At 38.6% G+C, this 24,309-nt stretch overlaps 2 protein-coding genes across 2 annotated transcripts; both read left to right on the top strand.

Annotated features, from left to right (window-relative positions):
* Positions 1–1,969: 1,969 nt before the first annotated feature.
* LOC131265600 (serine protease snake-like) lies at positions 1,970–3,062 on the top strand. Its single transcript, XM_058267889.1, has 3 exons — positions 1,970–2,027; positions 2,132–2,152; positions 2,218–3,062. The coding sequence occupies exons 1-3, from the start codon at positions 1,970–1,972 to the stop codon at positions 3,060–3,062; spliced, it is 924 nt and encodes a 307-aa protein (XP_058123872.1).
* A 9,005-nt stretch (positions 3,063–12,067) lies between these two features.
* LOC131265591 (serine protease snake-like) lies at positions 12,068–13,240 on the top strand. The gene is made up of 4 exons (XM_058267879.1): positions 12,068–12,125; positions 12,231–12,251; positions 12,325–13,151; positions 13,214–13,240. Exons 1-4 carry the CDS (start codon positions 12,068–12,070, stop codon positions 13,238–13,240), a joined length of 933 nt encoding a protein of 310 aa, XP_058123862.1.
* The last annotated feature ends 11,069 nt before the right edge of the window (positions 13,241–24,309 follow it).

Here is a 24,309-nt window from a genome sequence, read left to right as displayed (position 1 = left end):
ATGCCTCAAAAACCCTTCGATGGCAACCTCGAGACCATCATCCTTTGAAACTGCACATGTCGATCACTGATAAGCGTTCCACCGCATTTGAACTCATATCCGTCAGCAAAATCGTTGTTGAGGTAGCCCAGCAAGGCATGATGCGGGAACTCGCCGTAGCGTGCTGGTTCACCTCCTGCGATAAGCTGTACGGCGTTGGCACAAACGTTGGATGTAACATTGATCGGGTTAGCATGGATCGGGAGGGGCAGAACTAAATTCGGTTAAATTGGAACGTTACGGTATTTATTACACACTGGATGAGGGAGAAGAAGTAAAATATATTCCTCATATTTTGACTCTACATACCAACTGATCGTACTTACTTTCAACTGCGAGCCTTTCACCTGAAACCAGAGAGAGAGAGGAAGAAAATTAAATAAACTATGCAATTGATTTTTCCATTTTACTATTAAGCAGGATTTCGATGAAAATGTCGTTTCAACACTTTCTTACCAGCGTATGTGCTTGCAATGCTACTTATTAAACCCATTAGCAACATCAAACCCTTCCACATCGTATCGTATTTTCAGCAAATCTATAAAAAGGGAAAATAAACTTCACTTTATTCTGCTTAGGCTCCCATGCGATCCTCACCCGTCGATTGTTTGGTGAGCACTGATAATGGCGTCAGTTTGCTTGTTTCTATATATCATCCCTGAATCGGACGTAATATTGGGTTTCCCTTATACGATGAATGAGTTCATGTATTTCTATGCTTCTTGCAAAATCGGCTTCTCAACTGTATTCCAATTTTAACCCGAGAGTTTTTGAAATATTCTTTTTTATATTTTGATTTGGTAAGCTCACGTTAAACACGAAACAGTATTTCAAATGCGCGAATATTTGCTAGTTGCTGTACCATTCTTATCTTAAGTCTTGTTATACACGAAGCAACAATAAGATAACCTATTGTGTAGGTTCATCACTAACGTTTATAAAGTTGATTGACAATCGAGACACTCTTTCACTCTTCTAAATAGAATGATTGATGTAGGTTTAGCTCGGGTGCTCTTTTTCTGAGCTATAAACGGGTCGATGTTAAATAATTAGTTAAGGCATTTTATTTTTAGACATACTTACCGCTAACTCGGTGTAAAAGAAAAAAAAATGGCAATAAATAGTTATAATTTTCTTTCTGTTATTATTTTCCATGCTGTTTTTGTTTTCTAAAGAACTAATCTCTTAAAAGCTTAAACTACTTTCAAAAAGTGATCCGTGATTAAGACGTTTCTACGGCTTTTTCGATTACCTTTGTTATTTGCTTTCTTTAGTGCTTCATATTTCACCACGCAGGATGTATTAGTTGTTACAACGTGTTAGCCACTCGGACTAGTCTTATACATCAATTAGCTAAAAGAAAACCGAGAGCACACCCGGTTTAGGAATCGTACAATGGAAAAAGGCAAACTGGTGTCAGTGATGGTCACTGTTGGTACATTCTTAAACACAAACATTCTCGACTTTGGTGATTACATGGTTGCCAAAAATACGATAAGTGGAAGGGCGTTTTTGGGTTTTTTGGGGTTACTCCACATCAAATGCATATCATGCCAAGCATGAGTTCTAATTAGTATCTGTAAGGCTATATTTTTGTGGTTTGTTTTCGGAATTTAACATTTTTTTGCACTGCACAATAGGTATTATAGAAGACCATGATAATAAAGTTACATCTTTACAACATGAGATAATTGTGTTTTGTGAACATGTGACATTTGTATCTGAACAGATTTCTGTGAATTTAAATCTGTAAAAAATCGTAATAAAGGTCAACGAAATATTCTACACCTCATCATATCAGTTTAAGAGAAGCCTAAAATTGAGTCTTACTTGGAAAATATAAAAAAGATGCAAACTGATGCTACTATCAGTGCAAACAAGACGATCAAGCAGTGAGGATCGCTTACAGGGTTGATGAAAATAACGCACGATGTGGAAGAGGCTGATTGTGCTATTAAGCGTTAGCAGCTTTGCGAGCAATGTCGATGGTAAGGATCGATGTAAAGACTGAACCTATTTACGAGGGCCTATTTCCAGCACATAATTGGTTAATAGAAAGATTTTAAAATTCGTTTGATTGTTCCGTTTTCAGGTCAAAGACTTGCAGTGGAAAGTAAGTATCGTTTGTTTTGTAGCAGAAAATTAAGTATGATTTTGAACTTGGATTTTTTTTTCAAGTGTGCAATCAGTACCAGCAGGACTGCAGTAAACCAAGACTGCGACGGGTGGTTTCGGGAGGTGAACAAGCACGATATGGCGAGTTCCCGCATCATGCCTTGCTGGGCTACCTCAAGACCGATTTAGAACACGAATATGATTTTTTTTGTGGCGGAACGCTTATCAGTGATCGACACGTGCTGACCGCTGCTCATTGCTTCGCTACGGAATACCCATCAGTTGCTCGTCTTGAGGAGTACCACATAAAGATCAAGACGGAACATGTCAACGATATTCCTATTGAAGGGTACTTGAGGCATCCTGAGCACAAGTTTGGAAAAGTCTACCACGATATTGCACTAGTGAAGCTGGAACACCGGGTGTATTTTACTCCATCCATTCGTCCAGCATGTCTTTGGGACTCGGAGATCCGCAACAATGCCGTGTTCGTTGCCCTCGGATTTGGTTACACTGGCATGTATGGGGATCGCTCCGCAAAAATGATGAAGGTTGCGTTGCAAAAGTTTCCAAAAGAAGATTGCGCTAAAAGATTGGACATATTTGACCGTTTCGATCGTGGCATAACCAATGGTCTATTGTGCGTCGGTAGCAACTATAGCAAACGTGACACTTGCGAGGGAGACTCTGGCGGTCCTCTGCAGTTCCCGAATCCAAGAACCTGCATATTTCACGTTGTTGGTATCATTTCCACCGGACTGAAAGGATGTGGGATTGGGAAGTCGAGAGCAGTTTACACCAAGGTTTCACATTACCTCGATTGGATTGAAGACAACGTTTGGGGACCCAATGCGAATTCAACTGATACTTATGAAGCAGTTCCGAAACAGAAATTTCAAACGAAATGAATTTTAATTCGTAGATGGAAATAAATTACTCCCAAGTAATATAAAAGCGGCTCATAAGCCTATATCGGTGCATCGTTTATTTGAAGCTCGTTTTGGTAATACGTTAATTAAACTAAACTCTTTTTGGACAAATGGTAAAACCCCAGGGGATACTTCTTATTTGAAATCAATCGGTGCAACTGGTGAAACGAACTTGGAACCATTTTTTTTAGTGAAGGTTGAAGATAACCTATTGCTCAAGTTCACAATCGTAAATTACGGTGTTAATTATAAAACTCGACTCTAATTCGATACTATTAGAAGAGTTAATTTCTTAAAAGAATATATAACATTGTTTTCTGACTTTGCATAGTTTCGAACTCAAGTTTAATAGAAAAAATATCAGGAAATTTACCAATTGTATGTTTATGTATAGTTTACTACCGTTAACTAAACAATTAACTGTCAATAATTTAACCTTTTACTGTTACAGTTTGCCAAAAGAAGCAAATACTTTCCATTTCATTGTGGTTTGAAACTCAATGGTTTCATGTGAACAGCTTTCAAAGAAAATGTTCGACTGCTTCTTTTGTTCTTGTTCATCCTTTTAATCCCAGGACTTTACAATATAACTTCAGAAATAAGAAAAAATAGTGCAATGTTGAACAAATTGTAGTTAAAAGCATCCACATTAGAACATTTTTATAACAATTGCTTCGCATTCTATAGAAGGCTGTAACCTCACCATAATTGATAAAAAATGTACTTGCTAATAAAACCCTTAAGAGATTCAAATTCATGAATGTTATCAAATGGTTTTTCCATTGTTCATAGGAGTTCAACGCATACGTGTAGGTATACTGAACCGAAGAAAAACCCACAAATACATCTCGCTCGACAATCTTTAAAAAAAAAGATTGGCAAACTGATGTCGCATTCAGTATATAGCGAGCGATCAACAAGTGAGGATCGTATGGCAGCACATTCAGACTCGAATAAATTTGCTTTGGTTCTAAAACCAACTCTTGATTACGGCGTGTACAAGGTTGCTGATAATACCACAAGATGTGGAAGGGTTTGATTGTGCTATTAAATTTTAGTAGCTTTGCAATCATTGTCGATGGTAAGGAATGTTGAAAATGACTTACTTTTTTCGGTACATTGTTTCGATGCGTAATATTCAAATAAAAAATCACTTAAAAACCTCATTATATTGTCTCGTTTTCAGGTGAAAGGATAGCAGGGGAAAGAAAGTGTGCTTTTTAAATTTTTATATATCAGTGAATTTTGGTAAGATGGATTTCTTTACTTTTAGAGTGCAAAGAGTACCAGAAATTGACTGCATTGCATTCTTCCACTCCACCAATTGACGTAACGTAGCACCGTTGTAAGAAAGTCGTACAACTTATCGCTGGTGGTGAACCTGCTCAAAACGGCGAGTTCCCGCATCATGCCTTGCTGCGCTACAGTTTTTCTAAACTTTTCTAATTGTGTACAGAATTTTTAAAGAAACATGCGTTGCAGAAAATTTAAGAGAAACTTTACAACGAAAATATCTTTGCAAAGATGCTGGAAACGAAAAATATCGTTTTATTCTCTATATTGTATAGACCAACCTTAAATTATGTCACGTTTGTACAGTTTTCTAGAATGTGACAAATCTTACAACGTACTTTCCGATTCAACCACATGTGCAAGTTCCGTTTCGTTTTTAATGAGCGTTTAATTTTAAGCATTGGAAATAGGACTAGAAAAATTGTGAAGGTACTTAACATCTAAAATATGTTTGCAATACTACTCTCTTACATACATTTTTTCTGGTAAATTTTCTACTAGCTAGAAAACTTAGATTAGTAATTCAATTTTATGTAGATGTACATAGTTGTATATGGTTCAACCTAATTAATTTATTATTTCGATAATAGCTTGTTGCTGCGTACCAACTATTATCAAAATAAAAAATAACGACGGTGCATTTGAAAGTCATTCGAAACTATTCTTCCAACAGGACTATTAACCTTCAACAATTTGAAGTTGAGTAATAGTTGAGCAGGTAAGAGGTTCGGATCATGGGATTTGATTTGTTGTATTCTGACGATCGCGCTTCCAGACTGTCTAGATTCGATTCACTTTGATTTATTTACCGTTGTTTCTTACTTACAATCATATAACAAGGGCATATTCTGGAATGGCTTTCGAAGTCATGTATATAATCAATCACGCAATAGCAACTGGCATTTTATGCCCACGTAGTAGCGATCCCTAACATGCCGGCTGATTAGGATGAGAAAGACAATGACACCGACGGCGATGCTGCTGTTGATCGAGGTTCAGGAATCAATCTCTTATAGCCAAGGATGTTGAATCCAATATAATAAAAGTCAGAATCATATTTCTCTTTAATTCGAACGGAATAAAGGCCTGGGTAAATTAAAATTGAATGATGTCACACGTTCACTTTTGCCACCTAAACTAGTCTACATGCCAAACTACTCTCTTTTCCATTTGTGATATTCAATGAGAAGCAGAATGTGGAAGTTGATGCCAAGCCTACAGCCGATCCTTGGCCAAATTTGAATGTGTCTCCCTTGACACTTCATATTCTATTGACCTTCCCTGTCGACACGCAAACTTTGCCGTATTACGGGACTCCATGGTACAGCAGCGTTCCGAAATTCTCTCAGTCTTTACGCAGCATTTGGTTGGGAAACGTGTCAAACGTGGACCATCGTTCCAATGGCATCTTCATCCGAGTGTCCACCTGAATCCGTCAAAGCGGAGGTATTGCGCGAGTTTTGTGCCAGCAGCTCCATCCATGGTATACGTTACTTCGACAGGATCTAGACGACTGTCTAGACAGGATCGAGCGAACATCTTGCGAAAGGTGGTTGGGATAGATTTTTTCCCCTAGTTCATCGTTTTTTACTTACCAGCACACTGAATCTATGTAACCTTCCTTCGTATCTTCAAGGTTTTGGTGGATCGTTGTGTTCCTTTTGTCATTGGCCAGTTGCGGGACACTGATTTTTCAAGCCTACATAAAGTGGGACCAACATCCGATAATAATTTCGATTTCCGAGAAAACTACGCCAGTTCGGGAAGTGCCATTTCCAGCCGTCACCATCTGCCCCGGAGTGAAAGTATCGCCGATGAAGATGAATATTACGCAAAGGTTGAGTGAATTGAAGGAGTGGTACAGAGACAAGGATCCCGAGAAACAAAATCTTACTGCCGAAGCGTAAGTACTCGTGTTTGAGGAACATCTTAAGTTAATATGAGTGGTTTTTAATTTGTGTATTTTCCTAGAATTGCTGAGCTGAAAACAGCTGGTCATGTGTGTGAATTACTTCACTGGCGGCAAGGAATACAATTTTTGAAAGACGCCGAGGAAAAGCACATCGTAAAACGGCTAAAAAAATATTCCCATGATCGTTACGAACTTATCAACTATTGTTCTTTCAATTTTGATGATGCTACACTACACTTAAAAGAAACAGTCACCGACGACGGTCTGTGTTACTCTTTTAATTTGCGACCAGAGGACATCGTATTTCGTAAGGAAGCTCTACACGGCGACTACACGTACATGGAGGCTTGGGACAATACAACTTATGTGAATGATAATATACCTTTGTATGCATATGGCGCCGGAAGGCATGCAGGACTGCGGTAATGGCTTGATACATTAAATTCATACATCGATCAGAATTGTAACGTAAGTTTTGATTATAAGGGGTTATCATGAAATCGGGGGGTGCCCATGGCGCAGCGGTAGCGCGAGAAAACACCACACCACAGGTGTGGGATCGAATCTCGAGTCTGGCACCCTCCGGTATTACGAACGGCTGACCACCGATCTATAATATACCGTCTTTCGGTCACACAAACTCTCTTCGGAGAGAGGCCTTGTCCCACTAGGGGATGTCGTGCCACATAAAAAAAAAAAAAAAAAAAAAAAAAAAAATCATGAAATCGTCGTTTCGTTTTAGCGGTCGCTAAAGGCGCTCATTCGTCGCTAAGGGTGCTCATTTGTTCATTATAATGAACTTTTAGCGACTGAAATGAACAAATGAGCACCTTTAGCGACCGCTAAAACGAAACGACGATTTCATGATAACCCCTATAGAGTTTCAAATTTGATTTGGTGGTATTATCTTGTTAAATTCAATGCTTATTTTTCAGTTCTTTTGTAAGACCAAACATTTGTGAACACTTTGAAGTGGATGTTACTTTGACGATTTCACAATCGGGTTTCTATTTTTGTCTTTTATTTTTAGATGTTTCCATTGGTATTTTATCTCATACTTCACGAACCCAGCACATATCCCCTCATCTTCAAGCAGTACATCGAAATACCGACGGGCTACAGAGTGTCGGTGGCAGTGAAGCCGCAAATTATCACCACACCCGATTCAGCCGCTTCTTACCATTGGAGCAAGCGACAATGTTTCTTCAACCACGAGCGTCATCTTCAATTTTTCAAGACCTACAACCAGGAAAATTGTGAGCTTGAGTGTTTGACCAATATCACAGTGGCAATGTGTGGCTGTGCTTATTTTTGGATGCCACGAGCGCCTGAAACAGATGTGTGTTATCTAGAAAAATTTTTTTGCCCCCTACAAGCTTATTTCATCATGAGTGGCAAAACTAACTTTTCGGGATGGTTTACTGAAGCTCCGAACAAGCTCGATGGAGTAGAAACAGCATCAAAATGCAATTGTCTTCCCTCGTGCAGCTCGGTACAATATGACACTGAAATCTCAGTCGCAAGCAATCTAAATAAAACTGTTGGCAATTACGGTAACGACAGGTACTTTCATTAAATTCAAATAATTGCTTTTGTGTAACGTATTCAACTCATCTTAATCATATATTTTTCAGCACTTTCACATTTTTGACCGTTTACTTCAAGGAATCGCACTTCATCACATTACGACGATCAGAGTTGTATGGAATGGTTGACTTTCTATCAAACTGCGGGGGTCTTCTGGGCCTCTTCATGGGCTTTAGCATTCTGAGTCTCCTCGAGATATGCTACTTCTTTACTATTCGTCCATTTTCTCTGAGAAAAAAGAGAAAGATAGCGAAACGAAAAGCGAAAAAGGAGACTCCCATCAAGAGAGTGGCAAAAATAAGTTAATATGTAGTTTTTCACGTTTAGCTAAGAAGATATTCACTCATCTAATTCCATTTAAAGCTTATCGATGTATTCTGCTTAATGCATACGACGATCATTCGATTTCAACGTTAACTCGACTTGAATGAGAAGACGACGGCTTCATTGCAAACAAATGTCTTGACCAAATGTGTAGTAACAGCACCATCAACATTCAATTCGGATTCAACCGATTTTTAATATATTCAGAGCACCATTGTTTCTAAATTTATCTCAATTAAAGCCAACTGATACACTCTTTCATGAGCACATGTCATGTTATTCAGTGATTCATTTCAACATTATGATTTCATTTATTATTGGTGTGTTAAATTGAGTTGTTAAAAGTAATATTCCCATACAAAGACTAAAAAAATCGTTGATGATGGTTGATGGGGCGAGTTAGTTCAAGTTTGCGTAATTCAAGTTTTTATATTTGTGATGAACTTAATTCTAACTAATACACATACTAATGGAACCTATGAGTTGTTTTAGTAAAAGAAGATATATGCTATTGGTTGTGAAAAAAATATGTAGCAACTTTTTTAATGATTGCTTGCTTGGAGTTGAGTTTTTTTTTTCAAAACTGTTTCAATTTAAACATTGATACATATTTCTTTGACCAAATTAAACACACATAGAGGGGATTGTAAACAAATTGCGTTCACGTATGAAATATCACAAACTGCTTCCACGGAGCCGAAAGGTGTCTATAATGATTAAGTCATGATTAGCAGTGGAAAAGGGATTAAAACATAGAGATTAATTGCAGAAGAGACATAAAAGAAAGTTAATCGAGGCGTCGTGGGGTCCGCAACAGCCGAGCGGTAGCGCCGGTTAGTAGAAAATCGGGCCATGAGCGCCGGGGCTCACCACCTCGACGGCGTGGGTTCGAATCCCAACCGAGACCGGACCCTCCCCTGTACACGAGAGGACTGACTATCCACGTACAACAAGGAAACAAGTCTCGTAAGCCCTTAACGGGGGCAGGCATGACCAAGAGGTCGTTACGCCAAAAAGAAGAAGAATCGAGGCGTCGTACATAGGAAACCCAATTGTTTGACATAAATACCAAGAAAACAACAGATGCAACACACATGTCCTCCGTACATTCTTTATAATCTTGAGTTCGTAAGAGAATGTGTGGCACATCTCAAAGTTAAGTACGGCGTGTAGCATAACTAGCTGAAGGCGTGCAGATGCTGTAAAGTGTTCATTTTTAATATCAACCGACGTGTCGAGCAGAAGTCGGAGGAGCAAAAGCCGTCCTCGTATCTGTTTGGCCCAGCTTGGGTGTTGGGGCTTTGAACCGGCAACAATCATGCCGGCAACATGAGCGAGACATCGAACCGATGGACAGTGAGGGGTGTCGTGGTCATAAATTAAAAATGGACTACGTGCATAACGAAGCTAGTTGGGATGGTACAACTAGGAGCGGTTTTGAGCTAGTTGTAACATTTTACGCCCCAGTAAGTCCTGAATTTCTTCAGTTCCGTTTATCATACCGACAAAGGCTGCTTAATTATTGGGGACAACTGTGGTGTTGAATGTCATAAAAAAGTCAAATGGGATTCGGTTAAAAAGGGGTACAGCAGGTGCAACTACGACAGCTTTTCATATTTATTAGAAAAAGGAACGTAGAAACGTTGAAAAAGGAGGAATATAGCCAAACCGATTACATAAAGTAAATAGATTATTAAACGAACTAGTGAACGTTTCTATACGAGGTCAGAAAAGTACGTCCGACAGACATCAGATACTGCAGGAAGGAATACCAACTTGCCAATTAGTCATAATGTTTTAACTTTCCACAGATCAATCTTACTTTTCACTGCGAGACTTTTATCTATAAAGAAGAACCTGTGAACTGCATAATTATTTTCTTTTTTTGCACTAGTGAATATATGTAAATACAAAAGATAAATCGGATCCACTGTGCTTAGCTTATATAATAGTACAATCAAACCCTTCCACATGGTGCTTTCTTCAGCATCTCTATACACATCAACCTACAAATGTCTTTCAGATGATGCTACTTAGCCGGCAGTGAGTATGTATACACTGATAAAGGCGTTAGATTGAGTTGTTGTTGGTATAATTAAAGGTTGAGGCTAATTTCTTCAGCTGATGAATGGACTGAGGCTTATAAATGGGAGTGTGAAACAAATTAAACTGGCACGTTCTCGTTGATCTCTAGCGAATGCTGATAATCGAGATGTCCGTGAACATTACTTTCAAATTAGTAAGCTTCTTTCTTGTTGATGTTGTTACCATCGTTATCGTGGGCCAGCAATGACTGACGGTGCACCTACATAACCTTTCGGCAGCGATGGTAAGCTGTACGGTGCTAGAGCAAATATGTGATTCATCATTAGTTAGTTTGGAATTTTGGAAAGAAATCCCCTAAGTGACAGCATGTGAGCTAATTTTGATTTTTATGTCAAAACATTTCTTCTTCACGTTAGGTATTAGGAGGCAAATCGTATACAGTTGAGAGGGAGAACACGAGCACTCGGTTAGAATATTCCAACATCGCTTAGTGTATTACGACTTACGTTTTGTAATAGCGATAGTGATTACCAAACGATTTTCGGAAGCGGGAGAGAAACATGTCTAATGTTACACAAAAAAAAACCGTCCTCCAAATAACTACCGGAGTCATACCCTGAAATGCAAATATATTATTTATCACATAACATGCCTAACACACAGATACGGATACCGATACACATAATACACACTTAACGTAAGGGCTAGTATAATAATTTTGCAAAATTATAAACTGTAACCGTACGCACCGCCATGAGCAAGGATTGGTTGGGAATTCCTAGGTTGGGAATGATAACGGCATCTGTATCTTTTATGCTACAGAAAACCAACTTTCTTGCATTTTGATTGCTTATTATTAACGTCAGTGATCGTAAGCTCGTCCTTGCAATTAAAGACTGATAAAAAATATTGACAGTAAGACAGTTTAATTGCTGACTTTATCTGGCCATGACAAATTGATGGTAGTAAAAACAGACATCATCCAATCTGTCTTTGTGTGAAAATATCAAATAGATAGACGGCAATATATTCTTATCGCGGCTCGTAAATATGGATGCCTCTTACTTCTAATCCAATTTTTCAATATTTTTTGTATTATCAAATAAAACTGCCAGTGAACGATCAAATCGGTATCAACCTCGATCAACGGTATAAACTTGTTAATAAGTACCTATTGACTCAATGAGAGTCGTTCGAAGTATCGTAAATCGTAACAACATCGTAATGAGTAAACCAACCATTTCGAAAGCTGTTCAAATTAAAGTGAACATCAAAATTTTGTTTTAAAGTCGGAACAAGTTATTGCCTTTGACTTAAACATAAAAAACTGCAAAATCTGAATACACTTTCTAAAGGAGCACTCTCATAATGCTTGAATCTATTTTCTTTGAAGTTTCAACATGCATATTATTACAAAAAGCTATACCCACCAGTCTCTGAAAAATTTTCGATGGTCCAATAGGTATGAGACGCTCATTTAGCTTTATTTAGAAAAACTTCAAGGATTCGTAAGTATCCTTTAAGTCCTCGACTTACCAACACCGCACTCATAGGCTATATACTATTGATCAACCCAAATGTGTAGGTAAACTGCTTCTTGAACATCTCTTTAGGGAAATACCATACGAAGAAAATCCCACAGTTACGTCTCACTCGACAATCTTAAAAAACAGAATGGCAAACTGATGCCACATTCAGTATATAGCGAGCGATCAACAAGTGAGGATCGTATGGGAGCACATTCAGACGCGAATAAGTTTGCTTTGGTTCTAAAAACAACTCTTGATTACGGCGTTTACAAGGTTGCTGATAACACCACAAGATGTGGAAGGGTTTGATTGTGTTATTGAGTTTTAGCGGCTTTGAAATCATTGCCGATGGTAAGCAATGTTGAAAATGACTTACTTTTTTCGGTATATTGTTTCAGTACGTAATATTCAAATCGAAAATCACTTAAAAATCTCATCATATTGTCTCGTTTTTAGGTGAAAGGATCGCAGAGGAAAGTAAGTGTGCTCTTTGGGTTTTTGATATCAGTGAATGATGTATAGTTGGTAAGATGGATTTCTTTACTTTTAGAGTGCAAAGAGTACCAGCAATTAACTGCTTTGCGAAGTTATATTCTTCCACTACCAATGCATGCTCCACCAATTGATGTAACGTCTCACCGTTGTAAGAACGTCGTAGAACTTATCGCTGGTGGTAAACCTGCTCAAAACGGCGAGTTCCCGCATCATGCCTTGCTGGGCTACAGCAAGAACGGTGCTAAATATGAGTATAAGTGTGGTGGAACGCTTATCAGTGATCAACATGTGCTGACCGCTGCTCATTGCTTTGCTACGGAATACCCATCAGTTGTTAGACTTGGGGTATACGACATCTTAAAGGACGCCGGCCACGAGGTTGCCATTGAAGGGTTTTTGAGGCATCCCGACCACCGCTACACGAAAGTCTACCACGATATTGCACTAGTGAAGCTGGAACAGCGAGTGTTTTTAGATGCAAATATCCGCCCGGCCTGTCTTTGGGACTCGGAGATTCGCAACACCTCCAAGTACATTGCGACCGGATTTGGCAAGAATGAAACGCAAGGGGAACGCACTACGCAAATGATGAAGGTAGTGTTGGAAGAGTTCCCGGTACAGGATTGTTATTCCAGGTACAGGTTTTCGTCGCGCTTTGGCCTTGGAATAACCGACGGTCAACTGTGTGTTGGCAGCAATACGAGGGGTCGAGATACATGCATCGGAGACTCTGGCGGTCCGCTGCAGACGGTGACCAATCCAACCACCTGCACGTTCCATGTTGTCGGGGTTACATCGACGGGTCTCGGTGGGTGCGGTGTTGGTAAGGCGAGAGCAGTATACGTCAAGGTTTCCCATTACATCGGCTGGATTGAAGACAACGTTTGGGGACTCGCATCCCAACATAATAATACTTATACATCCACTTCTAAAACCTTTAACAGATTGTATGTTGTTTGAACTGTGAGTGATGCCAAATAAATAAAACGTCATATCTTTGTCCCTGAAAATATTTACATTAAACTAGCTTATTGGCTCGGTCACACGGACTGGGCAGTGCATTTCCGAAAGTAAAAGCTTTCCACGGCTTTCACGTTCGTTTCCCAATTCAGTAAAAGAGAACCTTTGGAGGATTTAAAAGTTTAACACAAATCTTATTTTTCGGTACCAAAACAACCGTCATTGGACAAAACTCCTTTTAAATGTCATACTAAACTTTTTGCGTTTGTATATGTCCTCTCGTACAGAGGGCCGGTCTCGGTAGGAATTCAAACCTACGGTGTCAAGAGAGCATTCCAGCACTCGAGCACCGATTTTCTAACCGGTTACACCGACTGTCACGGTTTCCTCAAGTACCATTTTTTTTGTACTTCCAGAACTGATGTTTTGCCTTTTGTAACGTGTTTTGAAAATGCTTAAATACTTATGAGTTAAAACAGAAAAAAACAGTTGAATTTGTCAACAGCAAGTGTTTTATATGGGTCTAGATTTGATTGATATTTTTTCAAAAATTTGTTTTTTTATTCTTTTTAAGTTTAAGCAGTTACGTCGATTATAAAATCGGCCCACGAACTCCGAAACATTTACTTCACTGCCAGGGTTTGAATCTCAATTTAGACCGGGACTTCCCCTGTACGAGAGAGCTGACTATCCACGTACACATAGAGTCTTGTAAGCCTTTAACTGACAGGGGTTATCGAAGACGGTCGTGTTATGCAAAGAAGAAAGAGAAGAGTGATAATGATAAATTTCTACTATCTATACAGTCGGACGTCGATTATCCGGGGCCGGATTAACCGGGGGGCGGATTATCCGGGGGTCTTGCAACTGACAACTGCACAACCGGGCTTAAATGTTTCCATGAATATTAGGTTGGTTCATAACATTTTGTAGCAATAATGTGTCAAATAAATTTTCTCTGATCGAAAATAGCAATAAAAATACCATAGGAAAATAATTCAAACATTTTTTATGATTAAGCAACTAACTGGAACTGGTCAAAAGTGAACTAGCCGAGACTCAAACCAGGTATTATAAACGGATTTTAGTATATGTTCGATTATCCGTGGAATTCGGTTATCCGGGGACCTCTCGGTCCCGACAACCCCGGATAATCGACGTTCACCTGTATCTATAAAATTCTTGTGTCACGGTGTTAGTGTTCAAACTCCTCCTAAACGACTGAACCATTTAAACTCAAACTTTGCACACACATTCCTTAGGTATGAGAATAGGTTTTTAACTATGTCTCATATCTGAAAATTTTATACTTTTTTAATTAATTACAATTTTCTATCGTCATACATTGGTTTATTTGTTTTGTTTACATTCAGCAATGACACATAAAGTGAACTACAACAAGTATAAACGGACACAGCAACATGCCTTTTGACATACTGTGGTGGTGAGTTTAATACAAAAGTGGTGAATTTAATTCAAACAAGTCGTTTCATATAAGTGACGATAGTAAAATCTTTGTTAATTTTTGGTAATAATAACTAATGTTGTTAATTGGTGGTAGTAGAATATGTGTTCAAATTATGGTTGCTTAGAGCAGTGAGAAAACCTTCTCATTTACCAGTGTTATGAAAACGAATTTCAGTATAGTTACTACAGCGAGGCTATGAACTCGCGAATAGGGACGAGCATGCTTATTCGTCACGTTTACATGCAATCCAACGTGGCGTAAGTTTTACTGTTACCAGGACAAAATGCGGCGCATAGTCATGATACAACAAAACGTGTGTTCAAACATTAATGTCGCTGAATTTAGTCCGACAAGCTATGATTAGTATCGAGGATCTTTGCATGGTAATTAAAAATTTACCGCTAAGTTATTATTATGTTTTAGGTTCGCCGAATCGAAGTGCGTCTAATTTGATGGACACTGAAATAAGTCGTGAACTGCAGCATAATATTGCAGTCATGTTGGATATCGTTTCTCACAACGTATCAATGTTGACTGATGAACAAGCATATGTTTACGAACGCATTATCATGGCAGTATCAACGGGACAAAGTGGTATCTTTTTTTGGATGCCCCAGTCCGAACTGGCAAAACATTTCTCATATCGCTCTTGCTTTCCAAAATACGAGCAAACAATGACATTGCAATACCAGTTGCTTCATCTGGAATTGTAGTTGAAAATGGAGGTAGAACGACCCATTCATCATTTAGGCTACTTCTAAACATCAATAGGAACCCAAAAGCCGTATGAAACATCAAAAATCAATCACTCATGGCCTAGGTCATGGAACAGTGAAAAATAATTTTCTGGGAAGAATGCACCATGGCAAAGAAGCATTCTCTTGAGGCGCTGTACAGAACACTCAAAGACGTGAAGTGTAATAAAGATTGTTCCAGTAATACAGTAGGTCCCTGCAGTACGCTATACTCGATATACGCGAATTAGCAATACGCGATTTTTTACAACTGACAGCTCATAGGGTTGCTCGACTTCTGATTAGTCAATTTTACTTTGTTTAGGTAGAATGAAGTTTTTAATATGCACTGGAATAGAAAAAATGGAACATTTATTAGTGATTTGGAAGATAAGTTAAATAAGCGGTTCCCTCTCAGTGTCAACTCTTCAAAATGAAGTATAAACGATATGGCAGAGGAATCCGCAATACGCGAAAATTCGATATACGCTATTGCGTTTGGTCCCAAACATTCGCGTACTGCGGGGACCAACTGTACTGTGTTTCTCCTCTCAGGTGATTTCAGGCAAACTCTTCCCGTAGTGCCACGATTCACCTATGCTGATAAGATCACCTGAACTTGCCTTACTCATCGGTGTTATGGAGCAATTTTGAAAAACTTTAGCTAAGCATAAACAGGCACGTCCAAATGCTACAGGATCCATCAGCTTCTACTTTTTCCAAACAGTTATTAGACATCGGCAATACACCTTAGCAGATTCTTAAAAAGCTCTAATAGAAACCCAATTTAGAAAACTCATATGTACGTCATACATGGCTTACCAAGCGTGCACAAAACATCGTTCATTCAATTGGTCTGCTTGATTAATAACAAAATAAGGATGATAATCATTAGCAGCCTCACTATAAGCTTATTACGACGTAAAAAGGGTAAATACAATGAAATTGTAAAATGTACTTAAGAAATATAATGTGACCGTTAAACCAATTTTTAACAACATCAAACGGGTCAGCTAGTTCACTATATTTATTGATTTTTTTAGAGTTGAATTGAGTGAATGTTTACTTTTTTGTAGTTGAGTTTAAAACTTCGAAGGAAGCGTTTGGTGAAACAATCCGTATTGTTTAGTTTGTGGTTGATCACAAATAATAATAGTTAACTGTTCATTCGATTATCGATTCTATCATGGACAAACAGTTAGGCAGAGTAGAAAAAACGTTTAATTTAATTTGATACACATCTATGCACTGTTTTTTCCTCATGCCTAGCCAAACATTCTTGGCACAAACATTCTTTGAAGAAGATATAGCTCATAAGCATAAATTCAAAGTGAAAACAATAAATGGGTCGTCTAAATAAATCAAAAGCAACAAACTTATGTAAGAGAAAGAAGATAGCATTGGAATAAAAGAAAATACAACCAATCCATCTTGAGAAAACTACCAAGTAGAAGATGCTTGTCCAATTAGCATAAAACTACATACATGAAAAGTGTATCATTAAATTAAACTTAACACCAATTGGTACCAATTTTGATGTTTTAACTATTTAAATTGACTGTGAAAGCTCAAACAGGGACATTGATCTCTTATACGAATAAATTAATCAAATGAAAGAAAGATTCTCTTGTCCCCGATATAATCAAAATGTTCGCTAGTTTTGTGACTTCATGTAATAAAAAACAATAAATTTAAAAAATATGCAATCGACTGTACACGTTTTCGTTTTTGCTTATGCGTTGATATAGAGCAAACATGCTGATCAACCCTACCCAGCTCAATATATTTCGTTTTTCACGTAAACAAAACGATACTTTAATATCATCTCCGTTCTCTCATTTTGCTCTCTTGATTCTGTAATGCCGGTTTGTAAATTGGAGCATTCCTGGCTATTTGGGAGCCTTATTTTACCGGAGAGAACTAACCTAGGAAGCAGAGAGACCAGACAAAATTATTGAGCTACTGCTGCAGCTGCAAACTGTCGGGGCGTCCTCTGCTGCTGGTTGGAGACTGTGTCGCTTTCCAAAGACCAGGCGCCCCCATTTCATCCGGATGGTATTACATTTGTTTCGCTTTTCCTCGCTCTATCTCATTCTCGGGTAAAATCTGGAACCTTGCCCGAACCGGTTACGTGTCTGGCACTTTTACGCTAAAACTGTGTGCGTTTCGGCGCGTTCCTATTTCCATCAGCGTTCCTCGCACAGACCGGAGAATAATTCGTTGGGTTCGGTTAGTTCGCCGTCTGCTTCCGTTCGGCTGACAGTTGTCGAGCGGTTGTCTACCGATCCATCGTATCGAAACTACCGGTCGGCTGGATGCCGGTCGAATGTGAGCGTACGCAAAATATATCCAGGGTTATTCGCGCGTTGGTGACCGTACTGTGAGTGACAATTGTTTGTTTTGTTTTCGACTTACTACCGTTCCTACGTTTGTTACCTGGACTATCAACAATTTAGAAGTATGTGTTGGAACAAGTTGTGGATAATCTTTTATCGATATTTATCAAAGTTTTGTGCGTGTAATCATCATTGTAATAATTTTTTCGTAGAATTATTATTCTAGTGTTGGTTTTAGGCAGAGTTTTGGTTTTTCTTAAACCTAATTGTGAAGTGGAAATGCCTCATGGACTTTGAGTCGTTGCTCCAATTTTTATCGGATTTTGATATCCCCGTCAGTTTCTACTGATAACAGTATTCTGCATCGATGTTCATCCAAGAAACTTAAAGATTTCGCAATCAACTCGTCATGAAATTGCCATTATTGTGCAAATCGAAGTTGAAGCGTTTAAATTGAAGTGGTTCGTGTTCTATGTATTCGAGAAGTGTATGTTCGCAAGAAGATGGCAAAAAATAAATACGACACTCAAAGTGGTTATTCTCATAGACAATTTTACTCTATTTGCAATTGACCAACAATTTAAGAAGTGAGAAAATCGTGTACCGCATTGACACAGCCGTCATATCAAGAAGATTGGGAAAGAGGAAGATAAAAGATGAAGTGCGTGGTAAGGAGAGAAAATGGTTTTCTCAGAAGGATATAACTGAAAATGTTAGACACTACATTGGAATTTCAATCCAATTATTTCAATAGAAGTCAGAAAAAGGCGAAACATGCTAGTGGATTCGATCATCGGAATTCAACAACTATTTTGCATTTTCTACTTCAGTTCATTGTTTTAAGGTTTATCGGTTGTTGTTTCCATAATATTTAGATTTTTGCGAGCTGATGTTGATGAAACACCCAACCTCTATTGACAAAGTTTACGTTAAAACCCCCATTCGATTGGTAATTCTTTATTTGGCTTAGTTTATTTCTTGTCTACCTCTCCATGCTATTAACCCAAAGATTACTTTTAACCAATTTGTTCAAAAATGGTTAAGGAAATGTTGATTTGCATATTCCAGAACATTTTCTATGCTAGTTGAAGCTAACATAGGCGAGTTAAATCTATTTTAATCTTTTGATCGACACAAAAGACCCATAGGAGGTGTATGTGACCCATCAAACCCATGGGTATTCGCAACCCAACAAAAAAAACCTTCTGTGGGTCGGATATTGATAGTACAAACGGGACGGAAATTCAATACATACCTGTTGGCATATTTTGATCCATTTGATTTTTATCATTCACGATTTCCTTGTCATATGTTTACCGCAGGAGCTGGAAGATAGATAAACTGGATGGAGAAAACGTATTAGAAAAATCACGCTGTATTGCTTTCTCTTTTATTGATGACATACAATACGAAGCTGATATCTGATTTCATGAATTTCCAATTAGGGGTTTCAGTCTCACATCAACATTCACACACATTTTCCCAAAAAATTGGAACATGCAATTGAAAAAATATCTTCTACTAGCTTAAAAGTAGTTAAAAAAGAATATAAATGCAAACACCAGGAAAGCTTAAAGTCTCATCGTTTACGTTTCACTCCATCATACTTCTGAGACTGGCTTGTGATAGTAAGCTACCGGAATTCTTTCGGAAAATAACATCATGGCTACGATCGAACTTCAGTCAAAGACCCTGCTACTTCACTCGAACCTACAACGAGGTTAACGATGAAGATTTCACCATTGTCCGCTGCATGCTGGGAAACTAGAATGAGTGGAGCTTCTAGGGAGTGCTCTCCTAGGGTAAGATTTCCGGTACCTTAAGTCTTCCTGCTGTTACCGGTTTCCCGACTGCATCGTACCTGTTAGGATTTTTAAGCATTAAAGTATGTTTTCTGAAGTTTACCTCCTTGTTCTCGACAGGAAATGGGTTCGAACGAATGTAGCGTAGAGGATGGATGGAAAGTTACGCCCATTCTTCAAGCACGGGTAAAACCGTTCGAATCTAGTGGTTGCCCTTATATTTGCCCCACTTCGAGTAGCTCGTGCGCAACCCATTATCGATTACTTGCGGCTCTTTTACCGTTTCCAAGGGAACATCCTGTGTTTTGCCAGTTCAAGTGTTTCGCATTTAAAGCTGAAGCCGTTCACTTTCCATACTCGTGTTTTGGATTGCATCGGAAATTCCAACGAGATGACTTAACGATATTCAAATCCTTGCACAATATTGACTCACGGTGTTGTGTGTCGAAGGGTTGACTGTTGCCGAGCTTTTAAATCCGATAAGACTGGGTTTGAGCGATGCAATGAAACCATGTTTGTTGACTGAGTATCAAATGGTTGAGGTTCCCGACGATAACTCGATGTGGTTTAATGTAGTAAAAATACTTTTGTGAACATGTGATGATACAGTATGGATTGAAATAGTTTTTGACCCAAATTATTCTTTTGGTTAATTACAGAGTTTACTTTAAGTATTTCAGTTATTGAGATAAAAAACATGAATAGAGATCCTTCGTGTAGCATACAATTTGCAACTTATTTAAATATTTGAATACTCTCCAAAATTGTTTGAGTGGTGGAATTAATTGAAACCCTTCAGCAAATGATTTACCCAAAACATACATTTTTTATGTGTTATTCTTAAATGTGGCTCGATTCCACTGCTTCTACCTGTTGGAGCATACAATTTTCATTTTCGTTTTCGTAAACGGTATCCCATAAACAATGGCATGGAAAGATGGAAAGCAATTTGGACCTGAGTTCTCGATCCGTGGCATTTGGTGAATGCTGCCTCATAACTACTCAGTCGCGTATGTGTTTTGTGCGACACAAAGTCACCAACACAGCAACTTGTACTGGTGGAGAAAAACTAACGATTAACAAATTATGCATAGCCACCAACTGACGAAGTCGAGGGTTTTTTCTTTTCTTAATTTGTTTGCGGTGCCTTATGAAATTCGGAATCTCTCCATTGACCTAGGTGACCAGATTGTCGGATTTGTGTGTTCTCCCGAGTCACCTGAGTTGCCGGTGAAATTACTGCCGAGCCAACACTTGGCAAATAGCTGCAAGCCCCGAGGGAGCAGCCTTAAGTCGTTCGGTACAGTTGTCGCCAGACATGTTGTGGCGCTGGAACAGTGCTCCACTGGAAGGTGTAGAGACCAATTCCCCACTCGATTGCCGCAATCTGACAATGGCGGTACCAGGAGGAACGGGGGACGTTGTGGCAAGTGTGCTTTGTAGAGCAAGGTGTGCAGCGAATAAAATCAATGTTGAAAACTTTTTCTGTGCCAGTAATATCCCATTGCAGTCCTTTTGAACCTCGAGTCTCTAGACGCGCGCTTAATTTATAAAGTTTCATGCACATTTTTAAAAACTAACGCTGTTAGAAAGCAGACGGTACCACTGTTTTTGGTTTGGTGGCAATTATGTTCACCTTTTCTGGAAGCCTAAGGTTAAAACTTTATCGTTGTTGTGTAGGACTCTTGAAGGATCTTCAGTGGACCCGACTTCCCTTCGAGGCTCAAGTAAAATGGAGTTCATACTTTTAGAAAGTTTATGTTTCCTAAGGATAGTAGAAGCCAAATTTATCTCCCTTGTGGCTTTCCAAAAAGCTCCAAGTCAATAGGTTGCATTTACAAAAAGGGTGTTTAAATATTATCCATTGGATGAACATGAAGGAATCTCGAGTCCGTTATTGAGTTTTGAAAGGAAAAATGGATAACAGGGAGATCTTAACAGGTAATAATGTAATTATAATAAAAACATTTAATTTGCTGCCTTAACGATATAAATGCAGTGATTGCGATTTTAATAACTTGATTAAGGAATTCTGAACACAGCAATTGTTCCAAAACCGATGTTGATACGAATTTAAAGCGATGTTGGATACATTTTTCAACAACATACTCAGGCTTTTCAGACATACTCAGGACTCCGTACATAGTTGCACAAGACTAGAATAAAGGCGAAGGTCACTTAGCAGTTGCGACATAGCAGTTTATGCATGAGAGTGTGTGCTCAAATCGGTGCTGTATTTCCGTTTTGAATAAACACACAAGTGAAGCTGAACTTGTTGATTCAATGCCCTAACCTTCGTGAAGGAAACGAAGACCGGATCTGTATAAGAGGTATACATTAGAAAGTGCTAATCGCTGAAGTTTAGCCGATTCCAATTATTTACTGGTAAAATCCCACATCCGCTATCCTTTCTCCAAGGGATTCACTGCATTTTAAAGAGCTACGCTTTTAAAATGAGTTTTGCCAGCAGTTGTTCGTTCAAGAAGAATGGCTAACAAAAATCCTGTTTGCAGTATCACTTTTTTCTTGGTTTGGATCCATTTTTGTTACGCTCAATTATACAATATCCCCAACAAATTAATTCTACTTGTTTCCAGTAATTTGTTCTGAGCTGTTGAGTTCTAAATGAAGCATGAACGTAAACTATTAGAACATCATTATACAAAGGACATTGAGCATAAGAAAATAGTGTCACAGTAGAGGAGTATCTTTTCTTATCGATATTTTTTTACAATCACGGTAAATGTAATTCTGTATTCCCATCCGCATTCATCGAAAAAATCGCCTGTGATCGGAAACACTTGTCATTCAATTTATACAGACTCATTTATTCTAACGGTCGGTAGTTTTTTTCCGTTTCGGGCTTTCGCGTTCGATACTTTTGCTTCCCAAAGCAGTATTTTTCGGGCAGTCGTTTAAACTACTTGTTGATGTTTCCCGTTTGGTTTTATTTTGGTTGATTTTAAACAAAATATTGATTTGATAGTATATTTAATCCAACATGGTATAGCAGCATTTTAGCAGTGTACAAAATATATTTAATCTAATGAGAATCTAACTTTTAAATATATCATTCCATTATTGAACGGACTAGGGGTTTTCTAAAACAATTGTGTTCTTCGCTTTTAAGGTTGTTATGTTTCATAATTAAAGTCTGTGGTTCTTTAGTATTCTTTGATTGAACACTTATCGTGGAACACTGGTTCTCATGTTGCTCATAAGACTTAACGTAATAAACTCACTTTACAAAAAGGTTGATAGTTTTGCCTACTATGGTTGGTTTTCGAACGAACTCATTCGCCAGCGAATTTCCAAACCAGAAATAGTTCTTCCATCTTTTGACTTAACGTCGTTCGTCCGTGAATGATCATTTTCGCTCGAGCGGTCTGAGTAACACCATGTCGAAAAAAAATCAGAAACTCCAATATCCTTTAGCTGAATTAAAAAGCAACTAAAAATCAAAGAAGAAGCTCGAAATCTCGACCAGATTATACCGTAACGATGTAACTTCCGCTCAACAGAAGCCAATGGTTCTCCTTTGTTTGATTGGAACGCGCACTGCAGAAACCGTTCTACAATCATTTTCATCATCATTCCCATCATCGTTCGCAGTATCATGACTATTAACAGCGTTTCATAGCGGGCCTTTGTCCTTTGGGCGGAAAACTCAACGCATACTGATCGGAAAAAAATGTCGGTTCTGTGAATTAGATTTTATTTTATTTGTAATTTCAATGTATTTTTGAACTGTAGGCTGTTTAATTTTAACTGACCGTAAGTTCTTGCTGAACGCTTGCTGGGTCTAAAATATTACCTTTAATTGTCATTTTTCATTTGTTTTTCAATTAGAATCATGATCTGCACTTACCCGAACCGGTTTATATTATAGGACACTAACACCATTCAGAACCAGAAGAAAGTGCTGAGGATAATTTTGCACTGTTAAACTTTTACATGGTTCCCACGCTATTTTAAACGCTCACGTTTTTCCTTTTCAACAGCTGTATTCATTTTCTTTGATTCATTGTGATCGAACTTATCAGTTCCTGTGTTTTTAAGGGAAAGCGAGAGTTTTTACGTATAAATGTCGCTTACTTAGTTTTCCGGCACCAGTCACCCTCATTTAATGATGGCCTAGTCCCGGCAAAACAAGACAACTCATCTGAAGATGTCAGTTTCAGAGCACGAAAAAGTTAAATCTATGCAAGGAGTAGAACGAAGCATAGAAAGAAAAATATACAACACAAGCGTGAAGAAGGTTCTCAATGGAGACGCCCAGTACCGCACAGACTCGGCACGGACATCGGAATGGTACACTGGTCAACCGATCCTGCTGCTAATGAAAAGCTGGAAATGAGACAAATAAAACCACTTTGGGAAAGATTGCCGGGCGTGGTTGAGGTCGATGGTTGTCCGAATGGATGGGAATAGTAGTAGTGATGCTAGGATTTCCGTCTCTCGCTGCAGGAATCGTTTGGTTGTGTTCAATAAAATCCAATGGGATGGCGCGGTAGGACGATCGGTATTCTCCCCTTGGAGCTATCAGAAAAGGGAGGACGCAACTGCACGCTGGGCAGACGTTTGCTTTCGTTTACGTGGTGCGTTTTACTCCGCAAGCCATCAATGGTGGTTAATGAATTGAAGAAAATAACAACATATTGGTTACATTTCACGAAACCATCAGCGAAGCCAAATGTTGTTAACGGTAGTGATGGGGATCAATTGGGGCTAAATATTGGA

The sequence above is a fragment of the Anopheles coustani genome, chromosome 3 (assembly GCF_943734705.1).
Source record: "Anopheles coustani chromosome 3, idAnoCousDA_361_x.2, whole genome shotgun sequence".
In the NCBI taxonomy this organism is placed as follows: Eukaryota; Metazoa; Arthropoda; class Insecta; order Diptera; family Culicidae; genus Anopheles; species Anopheles coustani.
This window is presented reverse-complemented; position numbering and strand designations above follow the sequence as displayed.